Raw genomic sequence first — 26,277 nt, 5'->3', positions numbered from 1 at the left:
TCCAAGCATTGGCTGACCTGCCTGCCAGCTTATGACCCACCATGCCCCTCAGCCCACTTGCTGAGAGGGGAATCATGGGATGATAGCTATTAGGATACCACATGGGCCTACACCCCTGTGTGGATTCCTTGCCATCTGGGAGTGAGGACACCCCAACAACCCACAAACTGGCCATGCCTCACTCCCAAAATCCCTTAAGGGGATTCCCTCATGGGGAAACTGGGCTCGTAGGCCCAGCCTCCCCCCACCCCAAAAGGACCTGAGCCCAATGCCCAAACTACAAGAGCCACAAAACAGTTCCCACCAAAGCTCCTAAAGCTGCAACCAACTATGCAGGCTGTCCTGAATATAATATAATAATCATAATATTTGCTTTATATACCACCCTTCAGGATGACTTAACATGCACTCAGGGCGGTTTACAAAGTATGTTATTATTATCCCTACAACAAAATACCCTGTGAGGTGGGTGGGGCTGAGAGAGCTAGAAACTGTGACTGACCCAAGGTCACCCAGCTGGCTTCAAGTGGAGGAGTGAGGAATCAAACACGGTTCTCCAGATTAGAGTCCTGCGCTCTTAAGCACTACACCAAAATGTCCTGCAACCAAATGTCCTGTCTCCAGCTAGACATGTGCATACCGTCTGGATGGTTTAATACATCCAGCTGAAAAGATGTGTCTGGGTGGGAGATCAGTGTGCCCTCCTGCTGCCTCCACAAACTGCCCCACCACCCTGACCAACTTCTGCTTGGCCAGATCCACTGTGTCTGGGCAAGAAGCCCTGTCCCATGAGCGCCACTTGAGCAAGTCTGACTACAGAAGGTGCATCGAAGGAAAGAGTCTGCAGAGGTATTCCAGGTCAGCCATCATGAAATGCCTCAAGTCCAATCCCTGCTGTGTGCATAGGTTGTTCTACCTTAGTTATATAACCAGGGCATTCAGAGGTGGGGGGCTGATGTCTCAAAGCATCCCTTGGACACTGAGCCAGATGACACTGATGGCCCCATCCAGCCCCAGCTGCTGGCCCAATCCACATGATGCATAGATCCCCGGCAAGTGAATGATGCTGTGGCCACAAATCCATACTGATTTGTGTCAACCTGCAAGAACTACTAAAAGAGAAACTATTAATAGGTTTCCACAGACAAATATGGGTCTTGTATGTGCCAGAACTCCGATGCCCAATTGGGTCCTGTATGTGCCAGAACTCCAATGCCTAATTGCCTGGATCTGGGATGATGGAAGACCAAGGTCTACCATCCTAAAAGAATGGGTTCCAAACTCCTTGGGTGGTATATCAACTACCACCAGGCAGGATCTGCGGTGGTGCTGAGGGCAGATGGTGAGGTAGGCTTTTGTAGCCTGAACCAGGCACAGTGCAGTATTGGCTGTGGCCCTCATATGGATGCATTCCTCCCATTGTCTTTGGTCAATCTTGTGACACCAGAGCATGATGCAGACCCGGCTGCTGACACTGAAACATCTTCCCAGGGCCTGCCCAGAGGAGTACATGTGGGAGTTGGAGACAATCTCTCCCATATTAAAAGCTTCATAAAAAGCCAGCTGGAAGATCATCCTAAATAGCTCTAACTCAAAAGTAGACTGGCAATTGCCTGGGAGCTGTAACAAGATACTAAAGAGTATGGCCAGGGTTATGGGGCAACATGGTTCCGGGGAGGAGGGTGCCATCCTTGTTCAACCCTCTAAAGCCCACCAAGCAGTGAAGGAGTCCCACGGGTCCAGGTAGCCATGGGCCTTGCTGAAGAAAGAGATGGCAGCTAAGTGGGAGCCCATGGTCTTGGGGGCAAAACCCTACTCCTTCAGATGGGCCATGTAGTGCAGGGCCATGGTCTGTGAGGTGGGCCAATAAGCTATGCCCCCTGGAGCCATTTGGTCATAGCGTGATGAGGCTGTGAGCAAGCCTGCAGGGTGGATGAGGTGACTGAGTTGAATACTTCTTGCATTATAGTGTGTTCCCAGCATAAAGCAAGTGAGAATATCTTGACCAAGAGGTGAAGAGGAAAGAACGAAACAACACAACCTATGAGGAAAGAAGAAAGAGCAAGGCCATCTGAACAAAAACCACGTTGGAAAGATTCCCAGGGAAGTGATGTGTGTGACAATAACCATTGGATAAGGTGAATGCATGAAGTCACTCAATGTTAAAAATGACAATAGAAACCCCCCCAGAAACTTAGCATTCTACAGCCAAACAGATAATTTGCTTGCTAATGTACTAAGTAAGGAATCAGTTCACTTTCAGGTTAATTTTAAGCAACTATGCCTGATAGACCAACAAATTGGTCCGATTAAAGGACATCTTAACCTAATCTGTGTCTTTACATTTTTGTGACTTTTTCATGCCTGTAATTAAAACTGAATGTGCTGTTTTGTTACCCTAGGGATAAATGTTGCCCTTAATCTGCTTAGTGCTTTGATGCAATAATGTAGGACTGGACTTGGAGGGGGTGAATAATTCTTTAGAAACATCAAAAAATCTGGCAAATTAGTTTCCTGTTTTTGTGCATATTACCCAGCTTCTTTTGCTAACTTGTTTGCTTACAAAGTCGAACAGACAAAGAATACAGAATACCCTTTTCCTATCATGTATTGGATTTCATCTGTTAGACTGGCTCTCTCATCACATTTCCTTCAGCAAACCTTCATGCACCGTCAACAGTTTTGTTGATTATTTTTTGCCCTGCAGTTATTTATGATTTTTTTTAACTCCAAATAGATATTGTGTATTGTGTTTTTCCTTTAGCAGTCAATTCTTTTTAATGCTTTTAAAAACCACACTCCTAAAAGCACCGAATACATTTTTTTGTCCACTCAAGCAGACTGGAAACATGCTGACATGGGCAAATGTAATGTTTGGATCAGGTAGACCTCTATATAATAAACAGCAAAATACCAATGGATCTTTTCCAATAAACTTAAACTAACATGTAAAACTGTTTGAATTAAATTGGATGTTTATCTAATTTATCTAATACATGTGGCTAAATCCCATGATTTTGTTTATTGTAATATTTATTGGTTATTTATTTATATCCCACAAAAACTCTTAGCCCCTTAGACTTCTAAGGTTGTCTACAATAACAGAAAATGGTCAAACATACTATCAACATAAAGACAAATAAAATGTAGTAAGAATTAATAAAAGTGAGCATAAAACAATAAATATAACAATCTTAAAGACAGGAATGTGATTGTTTTGGTAGCAAAAGTTTCCCTATTTTTCTGGAGAAGTGGGTCAATCAGATCAACAAAAATAATTGCATCTGTTCTGATAGTGCCCATTGATTCTTCATTTTTGGTCAAAGGTTACTTAGCTGTACATAAATCTGGTCCTTTCCATTAAATGTTCTCAGCTGCTAAAAGAACAAATCTGTATTATTGCCACCTGAGTCGGAATGAAGAGATGGAGACCAAGCTTGGATCTAAGGGCCACTTTATTGAATTAAACATCAACCCATAACAAAACTAACAACTGTGGCAAGGGCCAACTAGCGGAACAGGTCTCACTTGGACCTCTGCCTTGACCTGTCTGGGCAAGCCCTGAAGCCCCAATGCAAGCCATCCATTCAGATGGCTGAGACCTGGCCAGCCAGGCAAATGGGTTCCCCTCTCTCAAGCTCCTCTGCCTCAGCTGTACAGTGGTGAGGGAAGGACTTGAACATAGGTTTCCCCCCAGGCAGTCTGCCCACGTGCTGGCAGCCATCACAAGCAGTACTAGCTGCTCCTGGCAGACCCCATTTCCCCACTAATGGGGAAGCACCAAGGGTGCTCATTGGCCTGCTCCGTTTCCCCATACTCTGTCCTGTTCATGGCAAAACGAACAAGCACCAACCTATGCCAATTACCCCAATCACTGCATTGTGCAAGGTAGGTGGGAAAAACCATTCTTCCCTGGACCAATTTGGGAAAAGAGAGGGGGGAAATTCCTACCTGACTCTGATAACAGCAGTTGACTAATCCTGCACAAATACAGGGTGAGGAGGGTGGGCTGAGAACTTGAAGCCGACTGTGGCTGGGGCAGGCAGAGCCTCCTTCACAGGTAGTTGGCTCCACCCACTCCAGCAGAGTCCCGGAAGGCCAGGAAAAGGTCCAACTCTCCCTCCTTCCAAGGAGGTAAACCATGGCCCCCAGCTTTAGCAGCACTTGCCACTCACTGGGAGGGCAATTACTCACATTAGAGAACAATTCAAGAGACATCAATTGGCTGTCCTCACAAATAAATTAGATTCTTGTAGATACTTTTCCTAAAGTCTGACATTAAAAAGACTTTTCTTGCAAACTGCCAGGCTCTATGCAAACTTGAGAAGATGGTGGGTAAAGGAAAAGGAAGCTCTCTTAGCATATGGAGGCACACAAATTAAGTACAACTGGGAAATCCAATGAAACTCAGTGAAGCTTATGCATGAGTAACCATATTTAGGATTCAGATAAAAGGGTGTACATCTGCTAATGTTCTTAAAATAACACTACTGTCAGTTTCACCTCCCCTTCTAGGATGCGAAGAGGAAATGAACAAACCCTCTGAGGAGTGATCTTTGCTCCTATGTAGAGAGCGGAAACTGACAGAGATTTCTGATCTGTCTTTTAAAAATCTGCTTTCTGGCTAACAGTGCGACTCTCTTCACATGCGTGTCCTCATGTAATTCGTCTTTTGTAGTTTAGCTCTCAGCTACCAGATATTCTTTATGTGATACTGTAGAACAATTCTGAAGCTTTTAATGGTGTTTTACTTTTTTAGTGTAAGAATGAATGAGTGCTATCCACAAGTACACATACAAATCTTGAAAAAGGCAGGTGAAAAATAGCACAAAGAAAGTTATATTTCCCTTGCAGTAATGTCTTGCTGTTCAAAAACCTTTTCCCTTTTATAGTTTCACTTAAATCTTAACTAGATCAGAAAATGCTTTTAATTAGGGGTGTGCAATTTGGTATATCCAGTCTGAATATATACAAAAAAAATAAGTTAACAGTATTTTCAAGGTATAGCAGGAATCCTAATCAAATCTGGGATCCTTGGATTTACCAGTATTGGCTTCCCAGTTAATTCCAAATATATTCAGATTAACCAAGTCCATTATTCCCTGTGGAGGAATGTTTCTGGGTGGTGGGGGTGGGATAGAGGGTTTGTTTTTAAAGCAAATGACACCAAAAGTGCAGCATAGTGAGTGCTGCCTGTAGCCAGCTACCCCCTTTAAGAACTATGGACTCTGTTACCAGCAATCAGGGATTCTGCCATCTGTGCCAGCCTCCCCATTTTGGACTATGAACTCTGTTGTCAATGCCTGTCTCCTGAACCAGAGACCCTGCCATTTGTGCCTGTTTCCTGACTGTATGACTTATGGACTCTGCCACGCCTGCCCTCTGCCTCCCTGGATTAGGGACTCTCTCTTGCCCTAAGACCCATTGCTAGACATGAATTTTACCTTGGGCATGGACCTGGCAGCTAGCAGTGATGCACCAGCAAGGAGGATTCTCTGTGAAATGGACTAGGCGCCCCTGGCCTGCCCTCCACAGGGAAGCCACTGCAGAACAGTCCTGGGTCCACCATAATGCCCAAAGCAGCCTGCCAGTGAGCCCATGAACACACAGAAGCAAACCAGAGGGCAACCATGTTCTCAGGCAACAGGCAGTTACTACGGACAGTTCTCCTTGAGTCCACCATTTCCCCACCAGGTTCCTGTCATGTTCTGAGGTCCTGCCTCACCCCGATATGCAGATCGCTGGCCACAGCCCTGGGACAGAAGAGATGTGCTGGCTGAACAAAACAGACAATGGATTCATATTGATGCGCCCATTAAGCACCGACATTCCAAGCTGATCCCATCAGTACAACCCGGCTTCCTGTCAAATCTAATCAACCCGCCCTGCACTCCTTCCCTTCCTTTTGTCTCATCCCAAGGGTGTCACTGTCTCACAATCAGATCCTAAAGTGGCCCATCAGATTCCTGATATGAGCCCATCATATCTCTTGTTAGCCCATAATATCTTTTGTTGAAAACATCCTGAGAACCAGTCCTAGGCCTGCCCTGCAGGGCTCTGCCTCAGGACACATTTTGGCTATTTAAGCAGGCTCTGCCTGACACTAGGTGCTCGGTGCTGGGCACCATGCCCGATGCCCAGCACTGTGAACAGCTGGGCACTGTGCCCCATCCCCAACCCAGATGGCACTGTACATCAACCCCCAACCTCACTGCTGGAATCTCTGCTCCTCACCGTGATCTGGTAATGTATTGCCTCTATTCCATCGATCTCAAGTGGGTTCCTGCTAATGCAAATGTCTCTGTAACTCTTTCCAACCTTTATTTCTGAGTTCTTGTATGTCTGCTGTATGTAAGTGCTATGTCAGGCATATGTCACACTTTTAGTAAACATTATTTATTTGAATATTAGCCTCCTCTTTCTTGTCTGAGTAATCTGATAGACTGACTCTGATATAGTTGGTTAAGATCCACGCTAACTTATGCCAAACTGCTTGCTAATTTCCCCATAAAATAGCAGTTCTGGTAACATGCCTGTCCTTTAAAGTATTGCCCGGCCCCAATTTTCAAATGAATCAGACCAAGGGATCCAATTGTATGGGCACCTGAACAAAGTCCCTGCAGCCACTCTCCTTTGTTGCCTATGGGGGGATCATGTGCTTTCTCCAGGATAAAGAAGGCTTACCCAACACAGAAGAGCAACCACTGACCCAAAGCCTCCCCCAAAGAACTAACATAGCCCAACAGAACCAGAGAATCTTAGCAGAACCCACCTTGTGGAACTTCTTGCCTTGAAACTGTGGCTGAGGTTTCCTGGCCAAAGAGAGAGGGAGGGAGGAGCAGGGGGGACATGAGTCTCAAAGACAAATGCATTCCATGTTAGGGACAGCTGCTGCACTGTCTGTCCAACTAAGACACTTTTCTCGTGAGAGAATCATCATTTGTGCAATGACATGACAATTCTCTCATGAGTTGTCTTGGTTGGATAGATAGACAGCACAGTAGCTCTCCCTAACATGGAATCCTATTTGTCTTTGAGAATCACATCCCCGCCTTTCTTGGCCAGGAAAGTAAAAGGGGAAGGAGTGGGGAACTCAAGATACACTTCCAGGGCAAGGAGTTCTGCAAGGTGGTTTCTGCTGGGATTCTTCAGTTCTGCTGGGCTTTGTTAGTTCTTTGGGGAGGCTTTAGGTTAGTGAGTGGTTGTTGTTCTGTGTTTGGGTAAGATTTTTTTATCCTGGAAAAAGCATATGATTCCGTTCCCTCATAGGCTATAATGGAGATTGGCTGGGAGGGACCTTGTTTAAGGGCCTGAAGAATCAGAACCCTTGGTCTGATTCACTTGAAACTTGGTAGTCTGTAGTGGATAGGATGGACCAGGTTTCCTGCAGTTTTGGTGGTGTTTGCTTGAAAACCGTGCCCCCACCCAGATATGTTCTCTGACAGGGAATAATGGAGCTGAATTTATTCAGATTTACAAATAAAACCCAGATCTGAAAACTAAATCAGTACGTTTGAACTCTAATATCTGGAATACCAAATATATATGATATTCTGGGTACCTGGATCTGAATAATACTGAATTTTTAAAAAATGCACACCCCTACTTGTAATCCAGTCTACTGAAGTCCAGCAATCTCTTGACTTGCATGGGGCTGGAGAAGTGGGTGGTTATGTGAAAATGGAACCAATCATTTTCTTTCTCCTGCAATAAGGCTTCCTTTACCTCATTATGTTTATACAATGATCAAGCTACCAATATTAGAGCACAGCTAGTGTCACTATAGCGGTAAGTAGAACTGTTCCATTGCCCCACAGAAACAAATCATTCTTACACAGCCTAAGAAATATTGTTATGGTTTTTTTGTAATGTTATTGTTTGGAGAGCTACGTTTCCTACAATATTGTATTACCAGTATGTATGCTGTCAGTATAATTCAGCATGCATAATTAAACAATTATTTTCCCTTGATCTAGTTTTGTTCTGCAGATTTCTGCCTGATTTATAGTTGGATACTATTTTAGTAAAAAGTCACACAGCTGTATTACACATGTAATTGTAAAACTGCTCACCAGCATTTTTAAGGCAATAGTCTTGCAGAATTTCCCCACAATGCTCTAAAACCAGATAAAACTCAATAAGAGCAGAAGTGTCCACATTCAAGTCTAGCAATGCAAGAAATTATGGAAGATGCCATGCTCCTTTATGTCCTTCACTCCTTCACTGTTTTCAGTCATTACAATTCTTCAGGCCCTGTGCATATTATAGGGGAACCACTCTATATGTGTGTTTACCTTTTCATATGAAAAGGGCCACATGCTTTTGGTATGGCTGTTTTCACACATCTTTAAAACAGTGCGATACTCACGGAAGGCTGCCAGCTTTCTCGTACAATTTTTTATGCCATCCGTTTCTCGTCAGTGATGATGACGCTTTCATGGTGTTTTTGTAAATGAATGGCATCAAAACTCATGTGAAGAAGCTGGCAGCCTTCCGTGAGCATCACACTATTTTAAAGATGCGTGAAAACAGTCTTATGTGTGAATGCAGACATTGATAAACCAGAGTTTCAGTTTCTGTGTACCATATATGTTTGTCGCCCTATTCATATGAAATGGTGAACACTAGGGGTCTGCAAAGGCACCCTGGTTCGTGTTTCCCGAATCTGGCAAACCCGAATCGAGAAGCCGATTCGGGTATAGCAGAAACCCGAATCGCCCAGCCAATTCGGGAATGCCAATTTGGGTTGATTCGTGTTGATTCGGGTTAGCTTTTTCAATGGAATTTTCCCACTGAATCAAGCCAAAATTGGTGGGGACCTTCCACTAACTCCCCTCTAACAACTCCCCAAGTTTCAGACAGATTGGACTTTGGGAGGCCATGTTATGGCCCCCCAAACCAGGTTCCCCCATCCTCGCCTAAGAAAGGGCACAGCTTTAGGTTGCTGCTGCTGATCTTCATTCATTTTTTCCTATGGGGAAAAAATGAAGAGGCAGGCTTCCTTTGCCAGGGGTGGCATTTCGCATGCAAAATGCCCCCCAACCCTCAGGGACCCTTCTCCCACCTTTCCTCCCACCCCCCACCAAGGCTCAGCCTGCTCCCACTTGGGGGGCCATTTCATGGCCTCCCCAAGTAGGTGCTCTTTTCTCTACTACAGCTGGGGGAGGCTTGTCTTGCCAGGGGTGGCATTTTGCATGCAGAATGCCCCCCAACCCTCAGGGGCCCTTCTCCCACCTCTACTCCCACCCCCCACCAAGGCTCAGCCAGCTCCCACTTGGGGGGGCATTTCATGGCCTCCCCAAGTAGGTGCTCTCAGCCCCCAAAGTCCACCCCCTACAGCCCCACACAAACCCAATTCCCCCCCAGCTGCCACGCACAGACCCAAATCCCCACATTAGCCCTTCACAGACCCAAATCCACCCCCACCTGCCCCACACCCATAACCCCAGGAACAGGCTGGCAAAGGCCAGCCCTCTCCCTTTGTTCCCTATGCTGGGAACTTCTGAACTGTCTTTCCCTGGGCAATTCTGCACAGTCCAGGGGTGCCACAATGGTGGGCACACTTCTGAGTGCCAGCTGGTCCCTGTGAAAGAGCACCTGAACCACAGACACCCTCCCTCAAATTCCCCCACCACCTACAGAGATGGCTGGCCAGCCTCCCCATTGTTCCCTATGATGGGAACCAACTGCACAACAAAGAATAAAACACGAACAACACAAAATAAAGTTTTTTAAAAATTATTTTCTCCCTTTCAAAGTACAAGTAGGCAAAGCATTATGACACATTACACCAGCAGTCCCCCACACAGAAAAATAACACAACTCACTTAACAACAGAGAATCACAAAAGCACAATTCCTGTCAAAAACACTTTATTTCTTGAACAGCTTTAGGTTTTCCCTTTCTTAGGCGAGGATGGGGGGACCTGGTTTGGGGGGCCATAACATGGCCCCCCAAAGTCCAATCGGTCTGAAAGTTGGGGAGTTGTTAGAGAGGAGTTAGTGGAAGGTCCCCACCAATTTTGGCTTGATTCGGTGGGAAAATGCCTCCCCCAGGCGTCCGGGCAGACAGAGGCATTTTCCCATTGAAAAACCCAAATCAACCCGAATCAACCCGAATCGATTCGCGTTATGGCGTTTCAGAAAACCCGAATCGATTCGGGTTTCCCCGAATCAACCCGAATTGGGGTAATTCGGGTTTTGTTCGGGTTTCCAAAACCCGAACTGCACACCCCTATTGAACACTCATACAGAAAAGACAGTGCATCCTCTAAAATGCAAATAGCCTGCAAATGTCAAAAAAATGAAAAAAGCTAATCTCTTTGGAAATATCTAGTAATAGTATATAACATGCTAAGAAATCATCTAGTGGCAGCCAGTGAAATGCAGAAGCAATGGAGAAACTTGAAGGGCATTTAATCACATCCTATGTTTTGTGTTACTGAAGCATCAAGGAGAAGACAGGGTTTCTTTCAGCAACAGCTTGTTCTCTGAGCCCTCACTTTTTGTAACTCCTGGCTTTCAGAATGCCCAGAGTCAGGTAATGGGTCCCATCAACCAAACTCCCCGCATGGGAGAGCTTTTCAAATTTTGTAACAAGATTGCAACTTCATGCCCAAAGTGTGACCCTTTTCCAATGAATGCTCTGCATCCCTTTTGATATCATGGAAAATGTATAAAATCACTCCCAAGACCTCCTACCTTTCTAGTGACCTTTGTATCCCAGGACTGCTTCTCCAAACTTATGGTTGGCTCCTTTTTTGGACCTCTACTCTTTGGCTAAAATTGCCAAATGCTGGAACCTGATATGTCATCCCCAGATCTGCTTTTCATCACCTGTTGTAAAAGATGTTATTGGTTTACTGTATACAACTGTTTTAATAACAACAACAACAGTTGATTTATATACTGCCCTTCAGGACAACTTAACACCCACTCAGAGTGGTTGACAAAGTATGTTATTATTATCCCTATAACTGACACCCTGTGAGGTAGGTGGGGCTGAGAGAGCTCTGGAAGATCTGTGACTGACCCAAGGTCACCCAGTTGGCTTCAAGCAGAGGAGTGGAGAATCAAACCCAGCTCCCCAGATTAGAGTCCTGCCGCTCTTGACCATTACACCAAATTGGAAGGGTAATGGGGCAGCAGTCTTGGAAGCTAAACAGGTTCAGCCCTAGTCAGTATTTGGATGGGAGACCACCAAGGAAGGCCAGGGTTGTTATGCAGAGACAGACAATGGAAAACCACTCCTGAACATCTCTTACCTTGAAACCCCTGCATCTTGATGGCACAAAATGTTTTACCAAGATAAGGCATCAAAAAGCCAATATGACAGTTTTGCTACTGCTCATGTCCTTAATGCTGACTGAGTCGGATTCATACATTAAGGAATGGTGTAGGAACTGCTTCCATGTGGTTGGATTCTATGCCACAGCAGTAACATCTCTAGGGAAAAGCTGTGGGTCAGGCAAATATATTCGCATAATTGATATTTACTTTTATTTCTAATTCTTGGCATCTCCATTTAATGTGAAATACAACCATGTAACAACACAGATTTTGGAGGATCCTAGGCAGAGAGTGCCTGAGGGACCACTCCCCTGCCTGCCACCATGCCCCTTTCTTGACCTCTTGCCCAAGTGACACTCCCCCACCATTCAGCCACATATCCTTCCTCTGCCTCCTCACTCACAAGCCCTCCCAGCTGCAGGTAACACCTGCATGCCCTTCACCTGATGATGCTGAGCAGTGCAAGCAGCTGGGAGTGTGGCTGACAGGAGGACTCGCAAGTGAGTGGATGAAGGGCCCATCTTGATACTACATATTTAAGCTTGACTGAATGCCACTAAAGATAGTAAAGCTCATGGAAACCTATCCTTCCACCTCCTAATTTACCAACATAAGAACTGAAAAAAATAGCTTTCTGGGACAAACCAAGATCCATCTAAGATAAAACTATTTCTGTCAGTGGCCACGAACAATCCTCTGGATAGAAGATCATATCCTCAGTATTTGAGATTCACATATAACAATAGGGTTTCCAGTTCTGGTTATTGTTAATAGGTATCGATAGGGAAATTCTACCATTTAAGCTAGTGACAATTACTACATCATGTGGTAGTAAATTCCTTAAGTTACTGTAGTAGTACATGTGGGAGCCTATTGTGAACTTGATGAGTCAGGGTTGGCGTGCCACAATTCCTCCATCTTGTGCCCAGATTGCTCTGTGATCTCACTAATTTGGCCACATAAGATATTTTTCGCTTGAAAACATTTTTTACTCTTAATATTAACTTTATTTAATCATGGTGCCCTGTTATTACATTTGGGAGTGGGATGTATACAAGTTAAGCTATTCACCTGGTATGGATTTTTTTGGGGAGAAGAGTAACACTCTTCATATTGGATGCTTGCCACTTAAAGCTTAACAGTTGGCCTTGAATATATCACTCCTCTCCCAGGTCAGTTAGAGGAAAACATGCACAACAGTGTGGCCATGTAATTTTAAAACTACATAAGTCTCAGAGATCCCACTCCCACTGGTGAACCTCAGGCTGAACCACGGAAGTAGCACTGCACAACCAGCCAGAACCAGGGATCTATCTGCTGTTGTTTCCCAGGGTTCCTGATAGCAGTATACGGGAGTAAGCATATTCTCTGTTCTGTATTTGTTACTTTATTTCCTGTGAATTATCAGAGGGATTTAATAAATCTCTTCTTCAACACTTGTATACTTTCTATCTTTAAATCCAAAAGAACCATTTGCTTTTGGTGTAATTTTGAAGTAATTTCTTTTGCTTGTCCTAGAAAACTTGTTCCAGCCCAGGTATACCCCTTTCACCAATGAGTAGTTTATTTATGGAGGGACTCCAACAGATCCTTTTAGTCTTTATGTTAAGAAGGCAGGGGAGTTTGGGTTTTTTGAGGAATTTAATAGATAGTAGACACAGTCATGAATTAGACTAAGACTTGACTTTAAATTTAGAAGGCACACTATAAGTTCAAGTTCAAATCAAGCAGTTAAAAAAGTATTTTATTTTCTATTTTCATTTCTGCTTGATTACAAATCAAGGAAACAAAATGGAACAGAAGGGTTTTATTAGTGATACGTTAATGTTTTAAACATCTAGATGAGCTGTGAGTCACAATCACAATACAAACAGCCACAAACATAATTAAAAATGAAATAAATATTCAGATAATTTTAACGTCTCTTAAACTTCAGTATTTATAAAATATATAGTACTTTACATTACATTTGCTCTGTCCTCCCCCACCCCATTACAAATTAAAACTCATGAGACATTACTAATATACTGAAACAATAAAAATAAGCCAAAATTAGATAATTTAAACATGTGCAGGGAAACAATTCTCAGTTGTATTACTCTAAATTAAGATGGTGCATCTTCTGGAAAAATAGTCATTTTTCAACCAACATATACATATTTTAGAGTTATATTTATATGATAAAACAAATGTTAAAAACCCATGAAATATAGAAATAAATTTAATTATCACTATGTTCGTTAGTGTCTGGTATTATTACTATCATTTGAAGAAAGAAACTGAATTGGTAGATGATGTTTGGAACAATTATTGGGAAAAGGCTCAAAGCCTGATATCAACCAGACACTCAAAGGATCAAAGATAATTCTCATAAATTTGATAATTCTAGGTCACCTATTGCTCAAAATATTGTTATGTGCAGTTGCTGAAATCCTATGCTCAGATATGTACATGGATACCTAACAGAATAAGAGTTATGCACAAGTACCCTTGCTTAGGATTTCAGCTTGGAACTCAGATACAGATCATATGTTTACTGTGATGCATGCCACAGGCTGCTCCATTCATGTCCAAGGCAGAAAGCAGAGATACACACTCCCTATGTGGAAACTGATCTATGGCCTACATTTAAATGAATGGAATCACATTCGTGGATAGAGAAGTCCATGACTGGCACATGCACTCAAACGCTTGTTAGTGTCACTGAACTAGGGCCCTTTTTAGTATACAGAATCCAAATGAATAGTCAAGCAAGTACTTACAGCACATGCCTAGAGCTAATCCTGTCTTCAAGTACCCTGCCAGAGTACATACTCTCCTCCATTTTTGAGCGCTCCTGTCTGCCCTGTGCTCTATCAGTGTAGAATACCTTAAACCAGTTGAAGTACACCAAGTGTTTCTAAGCCTGCTAAAAAGTAAGAAGGAAAAATGTTTTAAAAGCCTTCTAGAAATTCCTGAGCTTAGTGCTAGTTCAGAGGGTATTTGGAGACAGATATGGTATTGAAAAGCAAAACTGTCTCCACTACTGCACAAAATAGAACTGAGCTTTCTTATTATGTTCATTCAAAGCTACTTATTTTCATGATAGCTGAAAAAAATCTTATACTTTCTTCCTCATCCCTCCCCCTAACTAAAAAGTTCAAAACAGTTTGATAGGAACTGGATTTTTTACCCCCTGAGTTGTTCATAAAAATAGTGTAACCTATGCTATAGCCTTGAATCCCACTAATTACAACTCACTGAAAAGTTCCAGTGAGGCTACAGTTTCTACAATCACTTACACTAAAGAACACACTTGCCTGAGCCACGTTTGGAGATACAGTATGGATTCAAAGAAAGCCCTGACCCATCAGAGTGAAACATACCATTTTACAAGTGAATTTTGAAATAGAATGTGTGGCATGTACATTCCATAGCATTTTCCTGTGTTCTCTCTCTCTTTCTTTTTATGGGATGGCAAAAGTGCTGTACCACTGAGTTTGCAGCAAGCTGGAATTTCTCAAATTATTCTCTTATGTGAAGCTATCAAAATAGTATCTATCAAAATAGGCTGGGATTCAAGGGATGCTGCTTATGTACATAGCTTTTCAACCCTGATTCTTCCTCACTACAACTTTTGTTCCCCCCAAGTAACTTGAGATTGGTAGAATCTCTGGAGCAGGATCTGATGCCATAGCAGGAAGGGAAACTAAGAGGAGCCCTGTGGCAGTACAGGAAGCAGGTAGGTGCACATGCCCAGAGGTCAGTGGATTCTAACCTTTGGCTTTACGCAGATAATTTCATCTACGTAATATAGATCTGCAGCAGCTCCTGTTTTACATATAAAAGGTCCCTAGTTTGATCCTACCACCATCCCCAGATAAAAGGATCTCTATAGCAGGGGTAGGGAAGGCTTGTAAAGCCTTGGAGAGCATATTCTAGTCATAGTAGACAATACTGGCCAAGCTGGACCAATGGTTGGCCTGAGGCAGCTTCATATGTTTGTATGAAATATTATAAACCTACATTTTAAAAAGTGATACATAGTTTCAATGAACTAAAGATGGCCAGCTAAATTTATAATAATCCATACTTGTCTCTTTTAGAAAGTACAAAAAAGGCAGCTCTAGCAATACCTGGCCATATCCTACTACATAGGAACCATTATCATATTAGAAATATAGCTACATCAATAATATGATAATTATATATATGAGCCTTTAGTAGTATTTGTAATCTTAGAGTCTATTTAAATTTCAAGAATTTTGTTTTTCTTAGCAAAATAGACAGGTTTGAACTTAATTATAGTAAGACATCTGCAACTGATGTATTGTCGAAGGCTTTCACGGCTGGAGAACGATGGTAGTTGTGGGTCTTAAGACCACGGCAATACAGCCCAGAAAACCCACAACTACCACATCTGCAACTGTTGTCATTCTGTAACCTAGGAGGGAGTATGGGGATTATTGTAAATGCGATGATGGATGTTTTTAAAGGCACTATTCCTATTAACAAATGCTAATCTTAGATGAACTACCAGGTGAGCCACTTAAATGCATTAGAATTAACAAAACAAAAAACAGTCACACTGAGAGCGTTATGTGGCATTTTCTTATTCCAGCTAAAGACAGTAAGATCTGGTGTCAACCCTCAATTCTAATCACAAAAAACATTTTTAGTGATAAGTTTTCACAACTGGGCTTTTTGAATACATGAAGCAAACTGAATTCCTTAAAGCTAGAAATCAAGATATTCCAGATATATGGACTGGCCATGCTCTCTCATATATAGTATTCTAAATTTGTAATTAAAACAACATAACATGGACTAACTCGGTAGATCTGATGTAGGGACTGACATGACAAAAGTGGTGCGGTGTGGTATATTGTGTATACATATATACACAATATATACAATGTGTATACATATATGCACATGTATGCAAATATGTATACATATATGTGAAAACATGCACATGTTATGGGGGTGCCTCAGTGTGAGAGAGGGACACATGGTCTCCAATAGATTATAAATTGAGCCCAAATTCTAACAAAGTTTAGATCCTGTTTTCAAGCAGTTCCACAGTGCCATCATGTGTTCCTGCCAGTGCTGCTGCTTCTTTCCTTTCCTACATATCTCACAATTCACGTTTTTCTGGAGACCTCCCTGAGACATCTTTATAAGATGATGCTTTATAAGATGAATATCACAAACACTGAACATTAAATGTGCCAGGATCTTTGCACTGGGGTGCTGCCATTGCAACATTCAAAATGTGTGTGTGTGCATGTGGAGGGAGAGAGGAACATAAAACCTGTGTTCTTGCTGCTGCTGCCATAACCTAATCACTTGGGTGAAGGGCCAGCCAGTTGGTTGACAGCTTGAGAGGGTAGATTTTGGTAAAAGCTGCAGACCATGTCACAAAGAGTATGGCAAGGTCCAAACATGTAAAACATGAGCGATTCCCTGATCTTTTAAAGACAAATACCTTGTTTTAGTTTCAGGTGGGTAGCTGTGTTGGTTTGCAGTAGAAGAGCAAGATTCAAATCTAGTAGCACCTTAAAGACCAACTAGATTTCCAGGGTATGAGTTTCTGAAAAAAGGAGCTTTTACTATTGGACTCAACTTGTTTTAGATTATCCAATTCTGAATAAAGCAAAAGGGAGCTTGCCCATCAACGTATGATAATTCATTACATTTTGTCCAAACTCTGAATTAAAATATTCTAGACTCATAGTAAAGGATTCAAAAGAGTGAGTCCAAGAATAAGTTTGGACATTTATACCTGCATTAATATCCTTAATCATATTAGACAAACAAGAGCTCAGCATCTGGGAAAATCATTCATATATTGCATGTTTGATTCCCCTTTGAGGTGTGATTCTTCTGCAAATATCATGCAGGGAAGCAGAGATTGACAGACTCAGAAAGCCATATTCATGTGGTGCAGAATGTGCATACTACCTTTAACATGTGCCACATGTATCTACAGGTTCAAACGTGTGAAGAAGGGCACAGATTCGTTTTACTTAAATGGCAGTATTCTAAAGCATGGGATATTTCGAAAGCAATTTATGATATGTCACAGGGGCAAGCTGAATGCAAGCAAACCATCAAATCAAACTAATTCCAAAATGGGGCAAATCCTGCAGATCTATCCACTAATAGGTGCAAGGACTCTACTCTGATGCAAGAATCAGTAACTAGAAATAATGTCATAATTAGTACAAAAATATATTGCAGACATATTGAAACTTTAGCAGGTTATCATCCTGCAATGTGTATCAGATGAATGTTTTGAGCTATAGACTTCTATTTAAGGTAGCATTGATCCATGCCAGATATTTGTATTTGGCCATTTAGTTAATAAATGCCCTACTCTACAGAGCATTTTTATGTGTGTGCATGTACTTGTACAAAGGCAATGAAGCGTCTGCACTTCTTTCCTAAGCAATACTATAGGAAAAGCATCTTGCAATGCACTACAGAGAAGGGAAGTTTTTAAAAGTCAAAGCTTTGTAACTTTAAGGCCACAATCCTCAAGTATACCTGTTGTACACTTTCGCTAACTAAATGACAACTTTTGAGGAAAATGAAAGTTTCCATTGAATGAATGTATCTCTCTGTGGACTTTTATGCTTCAAGGCCATAAGAATGGAATCTAAATGGCTGGGCAAATTAGGTGGCATCGATTTACACTGAGCCAAAGAACATTTAACTGTATACTGCATTTTGCCTATTCTATCTAGCATGAAATAAAACTGATTTAAGAAAAGATAATTCATAATATCTGTCTGGAACCTCTTCAGTTTTCTGTGCACTGCCTACGTATATTAGAGATCAAAACATACAGCTCGTTGATTGTACATTCATTATCAAACAGATGTTTTAAAACAGGAACTAATAGGAAATCCATCATAACAACTGTATGGTTTCCAAGTTTTACTGCAAAAATTTGAAGGGAGAGGGGATTGATCCTTGTAATGAAAGAAATCTTTATATTTGTAAGGTCATTTTTAGCAGCTCTTAATTAGATTACTGAAAAATAAATGAGTTCTATTTCTTGGTTTCCAGTTGGAGAGAAGAAAATCAGATTTTAAAGTGAAGCCTTGTGCAACCTTTATTGTGCCTGTAACAAAATATAATATTTGGGGTTTGAGAACAAAACTTGGTAAATCAAGATACTTCTCAATAAAAATTACCAACAAAAGAAATAATTAAACTAGTTTCACATTGTCTTGTAATTTATCCATAAATGAAATTACACTGACCATAACAGATTTGCAAAAACAAAAAATACATACCTAGAAACAAAAGTTTTTTAAGGCCATGATCCTCAAGTCACTAGTTCTGTGTAGTTACACTATCTCAATGGAACAACTTACAGTAGCAGATATAATGGTGTACCTGTGTCTGGACATTACCACTTGAGTTTGCAGGTTGGAGCTCACACAATGGTAATTTGTCACATACACACAGATTCATATACACAGAAAACTAACATATCAAGGAGAAAGCTATGCTATAACTGTTCTCCACAACATCTCATTTTCTAAGTGCAAGGCAATTCTTTTGCATGAAGAATCATGATACTTCGTGGGGCCCAACTGCCATCTTAAGCGGAACTCAGTCCACTCTCAAGTTTACCATTTGTTCTGATGTTTGTGAGAACCAGGCTAAAATATTATAGTGGCTTAAATATTACAAGCTTTGATAGCAGATGGCTTAATTATGCTTATATGTCCTTAGAAAAACTGTTATACTAATATATGGCTATACTTTTATAATTACTATTACAATAATGGGAAAGAAGGAAAATAAAGACTGATGTAAAAAAGGGCACAGATAGGAATTTGCAACAGTACTTAAGGTGCTTTCTTTGCCAAGTTAACATAGTAGCATCTTTCCACTTCGCTTCTTTATTGCGCCTTTGCTTGCAATGATGTCACTTATGGCCTAACAAGAGGACATTAGTTCCGATCCAGAGCTCACTATGCTGTCATAGAAAAACATTGTGAAACAAGAAAAAGACAGTTCTCTGTATACTAGAATGGAGACTTGAAAATTGTACTAAATACTTAAGTGCAGTGTTGGGTCATTTGTATTTGTTCCTTTTGTTTCCAATGTCATTCAAAGCACAATCATATTATACTGGAAATATTTTTGTCCACTTCAGGTATTTCCTATTGGATTGTGTATTAGCTCCTTGCCCAATTAGGACCACATACTGCTGAAAACTTCCAATTAGTTGAGATGGATCTCACGCTTGGTTTTCAAAGGACTAGTCTGCTGAATATTTGTACATGGTGTTATATATTCCTGGAAAGTGGCAAGTGCAGAAATGGGAGATATCAAGTTGTATACTTCAGTTTGTTAGTGCCAGAAGATGTAGCAACAGCAGCAGTAGCAGCAGCAGATGCTGTGGCTTGACTGCCAACATAAAGTGGGTCCAAACATGCCACTTTGGCAGCAAAGAATGAATGGATACAATGCAGCACTGCAAACAGATTGGAAAATTCCAGCTCCTGAAAGTGAAAGCAAGGAAATTAAATGTTAGGAAAAAAATCTATTCATTTTTCATCACAACTCATTTTCCAACACCACACTGTAGAGACAAATCAGAAGGATCTTGAGTAATTATATAACATTATATCACATATTATTTTTTCACTTAATCACTTCTCTCGTTTTTTCACTGAAGAACACCAAACCATTGGTTTGCAATAAAAAAGACCAATAAAACAGTGCTTTGAATAACATAGTACATTTCTGGTGGAACAGTATCAATTTTATATTAGAAGTTAAATTTCTTTTTAACATGCATTGTTACAAAATTAACTCATGGAATGGAAGAAAAATTGCTAAAGGGAGAGAGGCAAGAAACAAAGCAGGCTACATTCATTGGTTTGAAATTTCTCTAGACCACATGCCAAGACAAAATGCTAGCTCAAGAGTTCTTAAATCACATTTCAGGGTCTCATCTTTAGGATTAAAATGTCATGAAAAGTTACCAAGTATCTATGAGCTGTAATTTAGACAATTTAGACTGTTCCAGGCTCATAATAATTTTCTACAAATTATGATATTTTGAAGTCACATATTAAAAAATAGCAATGACTGTCAGGCTTATTACATACTCCTAATATTATATTCAGTGTTAGGGTGATTTGATTAATTCCCTTGGGAAAAATCCTCCATTTGGCATTACTCCATCCTGAGTTTATTTATTTTATTATTTACCACATTTGTATACTTCCTTTAGAGAGGTCAGAGTGGCTCATGTAGGGGATTATCTAATTTTATCTTCACAGTGGCTCACTCTGCATATGTATGGTTGGCCAGTGTAAATAAAGAAGCTTCATAGCTGAACAAGGATTTGAACCCAAGCTTCTCTTTGATCCACACCATAGTAAACATTTGCTAGATCACTGCTCTTAAATCTTGTTCTAGAGAAATCATTTTTTTGGGTTTGTCAGATTTTTTCTGAAACCTACTGTTCTCAGTTCATTTATAATGAATGTTCATCATTCATCTTACTTAATATATACTATTCAATAGTTTTCATCTAATCTTTGTCACTAGGCATAACACTACTACTGCTGTTCTACTACTGTAGTGTTGGTCTCTAAGGTGTCACTGGACTCAAATCCTACTGTTACACTACTGGCATGTATCCTTCCACCCCACTCAGCAAAGTTTGAAGCCTTCCACTAGTTTAAGGAGCCTTACTCCAACTTGAGTGACCCTTCCTCTGGTAGGGGAATCCAAATAATTTGGAGGAAGGTTTGAAACTTTTGCTGAGTTCAGCAACAGGATACATATCATTATTACAACCATCAGAAGCATAATTAATACAGAATATTTTGACGGACATTAGATACTATTTCAATAATCTTTACAACAGCCTTGCATGGATTGACACTATTTTTAATCTGTCCACATTGCAGATGAGGGACATAAGCTAAGAACTCTGCGTTTTCCTAAGACCAATGAATTATTCATGGCTGAAGTATAATCTGAACTGTTATCAAAAACAAGGCCTGCTTCTTGGACAAATATATGCTAAGGTAAACCTGCCTGGTTTGGTTCAAAAGAGAATTCTGTGAAACTTGGAGAAATTGAAAAGCAGTTCCCAGAAACTTCTGGACATGTTTGCAAGTGCAAGTGAGCTCATAGAAGTACCAAGGCTGAGACAGAGGTTTGTCACTTGCATTCCATCTCATTAAGTAATCAGAGCCCAGGTTGGGGATAATTGCCCTGTGCATAGCTCAGCTGCATAGAGTCATGCTCACATCTTAGTAGGGCTGCCAGTTTTCTGATGGGGGCAGGGAATTCTCAGCTCCCAGCCTCACCCCCCCCCTCACTCACCTGGCCAGCAGGGAGAAAAGGCGCGGAACGGGTCTCATAGGGTGTGCTCCCAATGTGGTGTGACATCACTCCCAGGAGTGACACCATTGTGCACCCCTGAGGAATCCTCCCATACTGTGTGCCGGGCCGATTTGGAGCACTACCAGGGCCTACACAATGACATCGCTCCCAGAAGTGATGTCATCGTGTTGTGCCAGGAGTGCATGCATGAGGATGATCTACTGGCGAGTGCTGGGTCCTCCCCCTCCCACCAGGAAGGTAAGGGGACCTGACAACCCTATGTCTTAACAGGGCCCTGATTGGTTCCTAGAGTCTGCCAATGTTGGTGGCCAATGTGGGGATAAATATGGAGTTTCTCTTTGACCATAAATTGGATAGTTTGCTGACCCTTGTTTAGTGGGCAGAGGATCCTGCCAAGCATGTTAGGATTCTTAGTTACATAGTCTTAATTGTTTTATTATCTTGTCTTGCACACTTTATATCTATGTAATCTTGGTGCACAATTCTTAATAAATATATTACTCTTTAATAATATGTGGTGTTGTATTGTCGAAGGCTTTTACGGCCGGAGAACGATGGTTGTTGTGGGTTTTCCGGGCTGTATTGCCGTGGTCTTGGCATTGTAGTTCCTGACGTTTTGCCAGCAGCTGTGGCTGGCATCTTCAGAGGTGTAGCACCAAAAGACAGAGATCTCTCAGTGTCACTGTGACACTGTGACACTGTGACAGTGTCTCTCAGCATTAAGTTAGTAAGAGGAAATTGATGGTAGTCTACTATTCTGGAGTGCAAGCGTTTCTTGTCCCTCAGGGCATGTTTGCTTTGATGCCCACCACTGGGAACATGGTCCAGGGGACATCAGGTTGGTGACAACTGGGAACTCACTCATCATATTCAGAGTTGCTATTGTTCAGCAGTTCTAAACGGTAATATTATAGTTCAATTTTTCACTGTAATTTAGAAGGAAGGAAAAGCTCTCTTGTGCCATAGTTGTATGAATCTTTCTCCCTTCCATTATGTTCATTCACCATTCCAGTGATTTGAATGAACAAAGGAAAAAACCGGTGTGGTACAGAGTCTCATTTAGTAGGTAAGTAAAGGTAATGGAAAGCTCACATAGGCTTCACTACAGGGAATTGAGATTTTACAGAGATTCCTCCCTCCCCCATGTTGTCACCAATTCTGGTTGTTACAGATTTTGTGAACCTGAGAACAAAATGGCAACACTATTTACTAAATACAGAAGCTGTGAAAAGTGTGAATTTAAATTTAGTGCTCAGTGGGACATTTTCTGAATGCAGTTTGAAAATATACAAATACAAGATGAAACCTTAACAGATGCTTTAATTTTCAATTTTCAAAAGTTATAGAAAACAATACCAAATTTTAAAAGTTCTGCCATACTACTGATAAGAACCTATCTCCTTCGGCACTAATGGATTCCTTTGTAACATAACTCTTTCATGATTCAGGTCCTTTTCACATGGGTTATCTTATCTGCCTCAAGTTCAATGCTTCCAGGAAGCAGTTTTTTCTCTTCCTTAAGCATACAGTATTTTTGTACTTCCCAAGGTTTCCACAGCTTTCTCCAATCTTTCTCAAACCTGGTTTAAGAAAGATTATAGAAAACACTGGAGGGCTGCTGAGTGGGCAGGAAAATTCTGATTATGCTGCCTAGGTGGCAGCCATTTCCCATAATAACCCCTCTATCTATGGCAATCATTTATTCTTCCTGCCTCCAGGGGACCGTCTATTTTTTAAAAAAAACTATTGGCACTAGATTATTGTTATATTGATAGAACATTATACCAATATGTGTACCAGTTTCTCTGAATTCACAGCTTTCATTTTTAAAAGATGATGTCTCTCACCCCTTCCACGGCAGAGATGTAAGGAGAAATGCATATCTCTGCAACGGAAAGGGCTAAAGACTAACTTTTTTTAAAAAAATGAAAACTGGGAATTTAGAGAACCTAATACACATATTGGTACAAAGCTACACCAATATAACAATATTCTAGTGCCACTGTTTTTAAAACATCTGTTTTTAAAACATCTACTCCCCTCCCCATGAGAGCTGCCCACCACTGTTCTGAAGCTGCTGCCATGTTTCAATTGCACTGCTGCACTTTCTGTAATCGCCACTAAAAAAAAAAAAGAGTGCTGCTATTTTTAACATCTTTATATAATGCTTTTAATGTTTTATCATAATGTTTAATGAAATGTTTTAAATGTTTTAATGCTGTTATCCGCCCTGAGCCTGCTTGCGGGGAGGGTGGAATATAAATATGATAAAATAAATAAATAAATAATAAAAATAAAAAAGCCCTTGTAGCCCAAGAGAAGGGGATTGGCTGTTTGCTTGGGACTGGGGCATGGAAACCTGCCTTGCAGAAGCCCTTTTGCTGTTGAGCTTTATCAGCAGCTGCAATAGCAATGAGGAAGTCACATAAGCCCCTCACTATGTGAAAATCTCCTCAGTCTGTACCATATGTTGCTGACTTCCTTGTCGGGGTGCCTAGAATTATCTACTGGTGCCTTAGAATTATCTAAGGCACAGCACCCATCAAAAATGTAAATTTTCAAGAAGGCTTTGGACATTTTCAAGAAGGCTTGCTAGCCTCCAATTATTGTCATAATTTATATCCTTGGTAATCTGGCCTTACAAGAATGAAGCATAATATGTTTTCTTAGTTATTTTTCCATATGGGAGATAAAAATTATATTGTACAGAAAATCTCCATGCAATAGTCACTTTGCTCCATACTCACTATGAATGGTTTCTTGAATAAATTGTTTTCTGTTTCCTGTTATGAATTGATGCAGAAAAGAATTTATTCAAGAAATCAATCACAAGGTGTGTTGAGCAAATTGACCATGCAGCACAATGATTTGTATATTTGTGATAAAATTATTGCCCTGTAATTCACATATTATTTCTTTAGCAAGTCTTATGTTAAATCTTTAATAGTAAATACAAATTCTAGAGTAATTTTATTCAAATTTTAACCTTATACACATCTGATTAATGGGACAAGTGTACACAAGATGGATTTAAAATCATCCTCTGTCAAGATTCTAGTTTTTCCTGTTTTAAATGATCTTCCAACAGAGAAAGATTTTTAAAGATTACTAGACAGTTTATGACATACCTAGGCTCATGTTACAGCCACTAGCAGAAAAAATATTCTGTAATTGGCTGAATGTCAACACAAATCTCTAGCCCAGCATAAACATGTGTACAAAGCAGTCTGATTAAAATCGGTTATAACAGAAAATGTAGAATGCCTTGGCTTGTTTGCATATACCTAACATACTCTCAAATGTATTTTGGAGGAACAGACTTGCACTAGATGTGACACATGAAATAGCCTCAGCTCAAAATTACAGCCACTGTACTCCTTGTGGAGAGATATGTCATCTATATTCACTTGTGGAGTTGATATCTCTCTTAGAGATTCACACGATGAACATATGAAGCTGCCTTACACTAGCTCTTTTTATAAGTTACATTGAACTTATATACAACCCATGTACATTCTTTACTTGATTGTTCTTTCTATGTGTCTTGAGTAATTCTTATGTTACAGTCAACACATGTACAAGTGGAAACACAAATGGGGATACAATAAGTGTGACCTAGCATAAGCCCCTCCCATGAACTGTTTCTTGCATTTCCCCTTGTTATAAGAGCTCTAACACAAGCAGAATCTTTGTACTAGATCCAACCAATACACATGAAATTCCTGAGGAATTACTGAACCAATTGGCTTGCCAGCCTCCTTTTTGATTAATAATACAGTATTTCAACTTAGAATGATCAAGGGGGTGGAACAATTTGTCTAGGTAAATTTTGACAATGAACTACTTCCAAATGAATGGTGCAGAGGTCATTTTGCAGTTATGTAGCTTTCCTGCTACTTTTGCTTATTTTCACAATTTAATTGTACATATTGAATATAAAAGGATGTTCATTGTATGCATCAATGTTGTTTCCTTCCATAAAGACCTGCTGAAATAACTTGGAAGTCCAAATCAAGCATTTTGTGGCATTTACTTCTTGTATGTAGGTGATCCACTTATACGTTGATCCCATGACTTTTGGAAGCAGGTTCAATCTGTCATAAATTCAATACACCTGCAGAGGTTTTATAATTCCATCTCCACATCTCTATGTCTTTTTTTTTTTTTAAAAGAGGTTCCTCAAAAAGCCGATGAGGCTACTCCTGTTGCCTACTGGCAAAATACCAACGTGTATGCATGTGTATATGGAGGGGGACATAGACTGAAGCTACACTCACAGTCCTCAATGTTTCAGGGCTTATTGAGCCAGTCTTTTGTTTTCTGGGCTCATTCTATTCACATACGAATCACCATCCTGAACATTTGCAGGGCGAAATTTGGAATTTAGAAGACAAAAGAAATCTGGTTCTTCAACTTTTGGCTACCCAACAAGATAGTTTTTATGTTAGCCTTTGTGTGGTCACAGATTGCAAATCCAGCATTCACCTTGCAAAGCAGTAAATTTTTACCCAGATACATGGATGAAATATGATTTCATCATATCAACCACTACTCCAAACAAGCCTGGTATGGATTTATGGACATGAGGGGCATTTTGTGCAGCCCCCTTCTTGTGTCTCAA

General features: G+C 40.8%; 1 protein-coding gene across 2 annotated transcripts in view; it reads right to left on the bottom strand.

Moving 5' to 3' along the window:
- Positions 1-18,996: 18,996 nt before the first annotated feature.
- The window catches only part of SNTG1 (syntrophin gamma 1), a 188,696-nt gene continuing 181,415 nt past the window's right edge, over positions 18,997-26,277 (bottom strand). For both annotated transcript variants that reach the window (XM_054985264.1, XM_054985265.1), the window contains one exon: positions 18,997-19,792. In XM_054985264.1, the coding sequence (XP_054841239.1) occupies positions 19,619-19,792 (174 nt within the window). In that variant the 3' untranslated portion in view covers positions 18,997-19,618. The remainder of the gene's footprint in view (positions 19,793-26,277) is intronic.

This window comes from Eublepharis macularius, chromosome 7 (genome assembly GCF_028583425.1).
Source record: "Eublepharis macularius isolate TG4126 chromosome 7, MPM_Emac_v1.0, whole genome shotgun sequence".
In the NCBI taxonomy this organism is placed as follows: Eukaryota; Metazoa; Chordata; class Lepidosauria; order Squamata; family Eublepharidae; genus Eublepharis; species Eublepharis macularius.
Note: the sequence above shows the minus strand (reverse complement) of the source record. Positions and strands in the feature narration are given on the sequence as shown.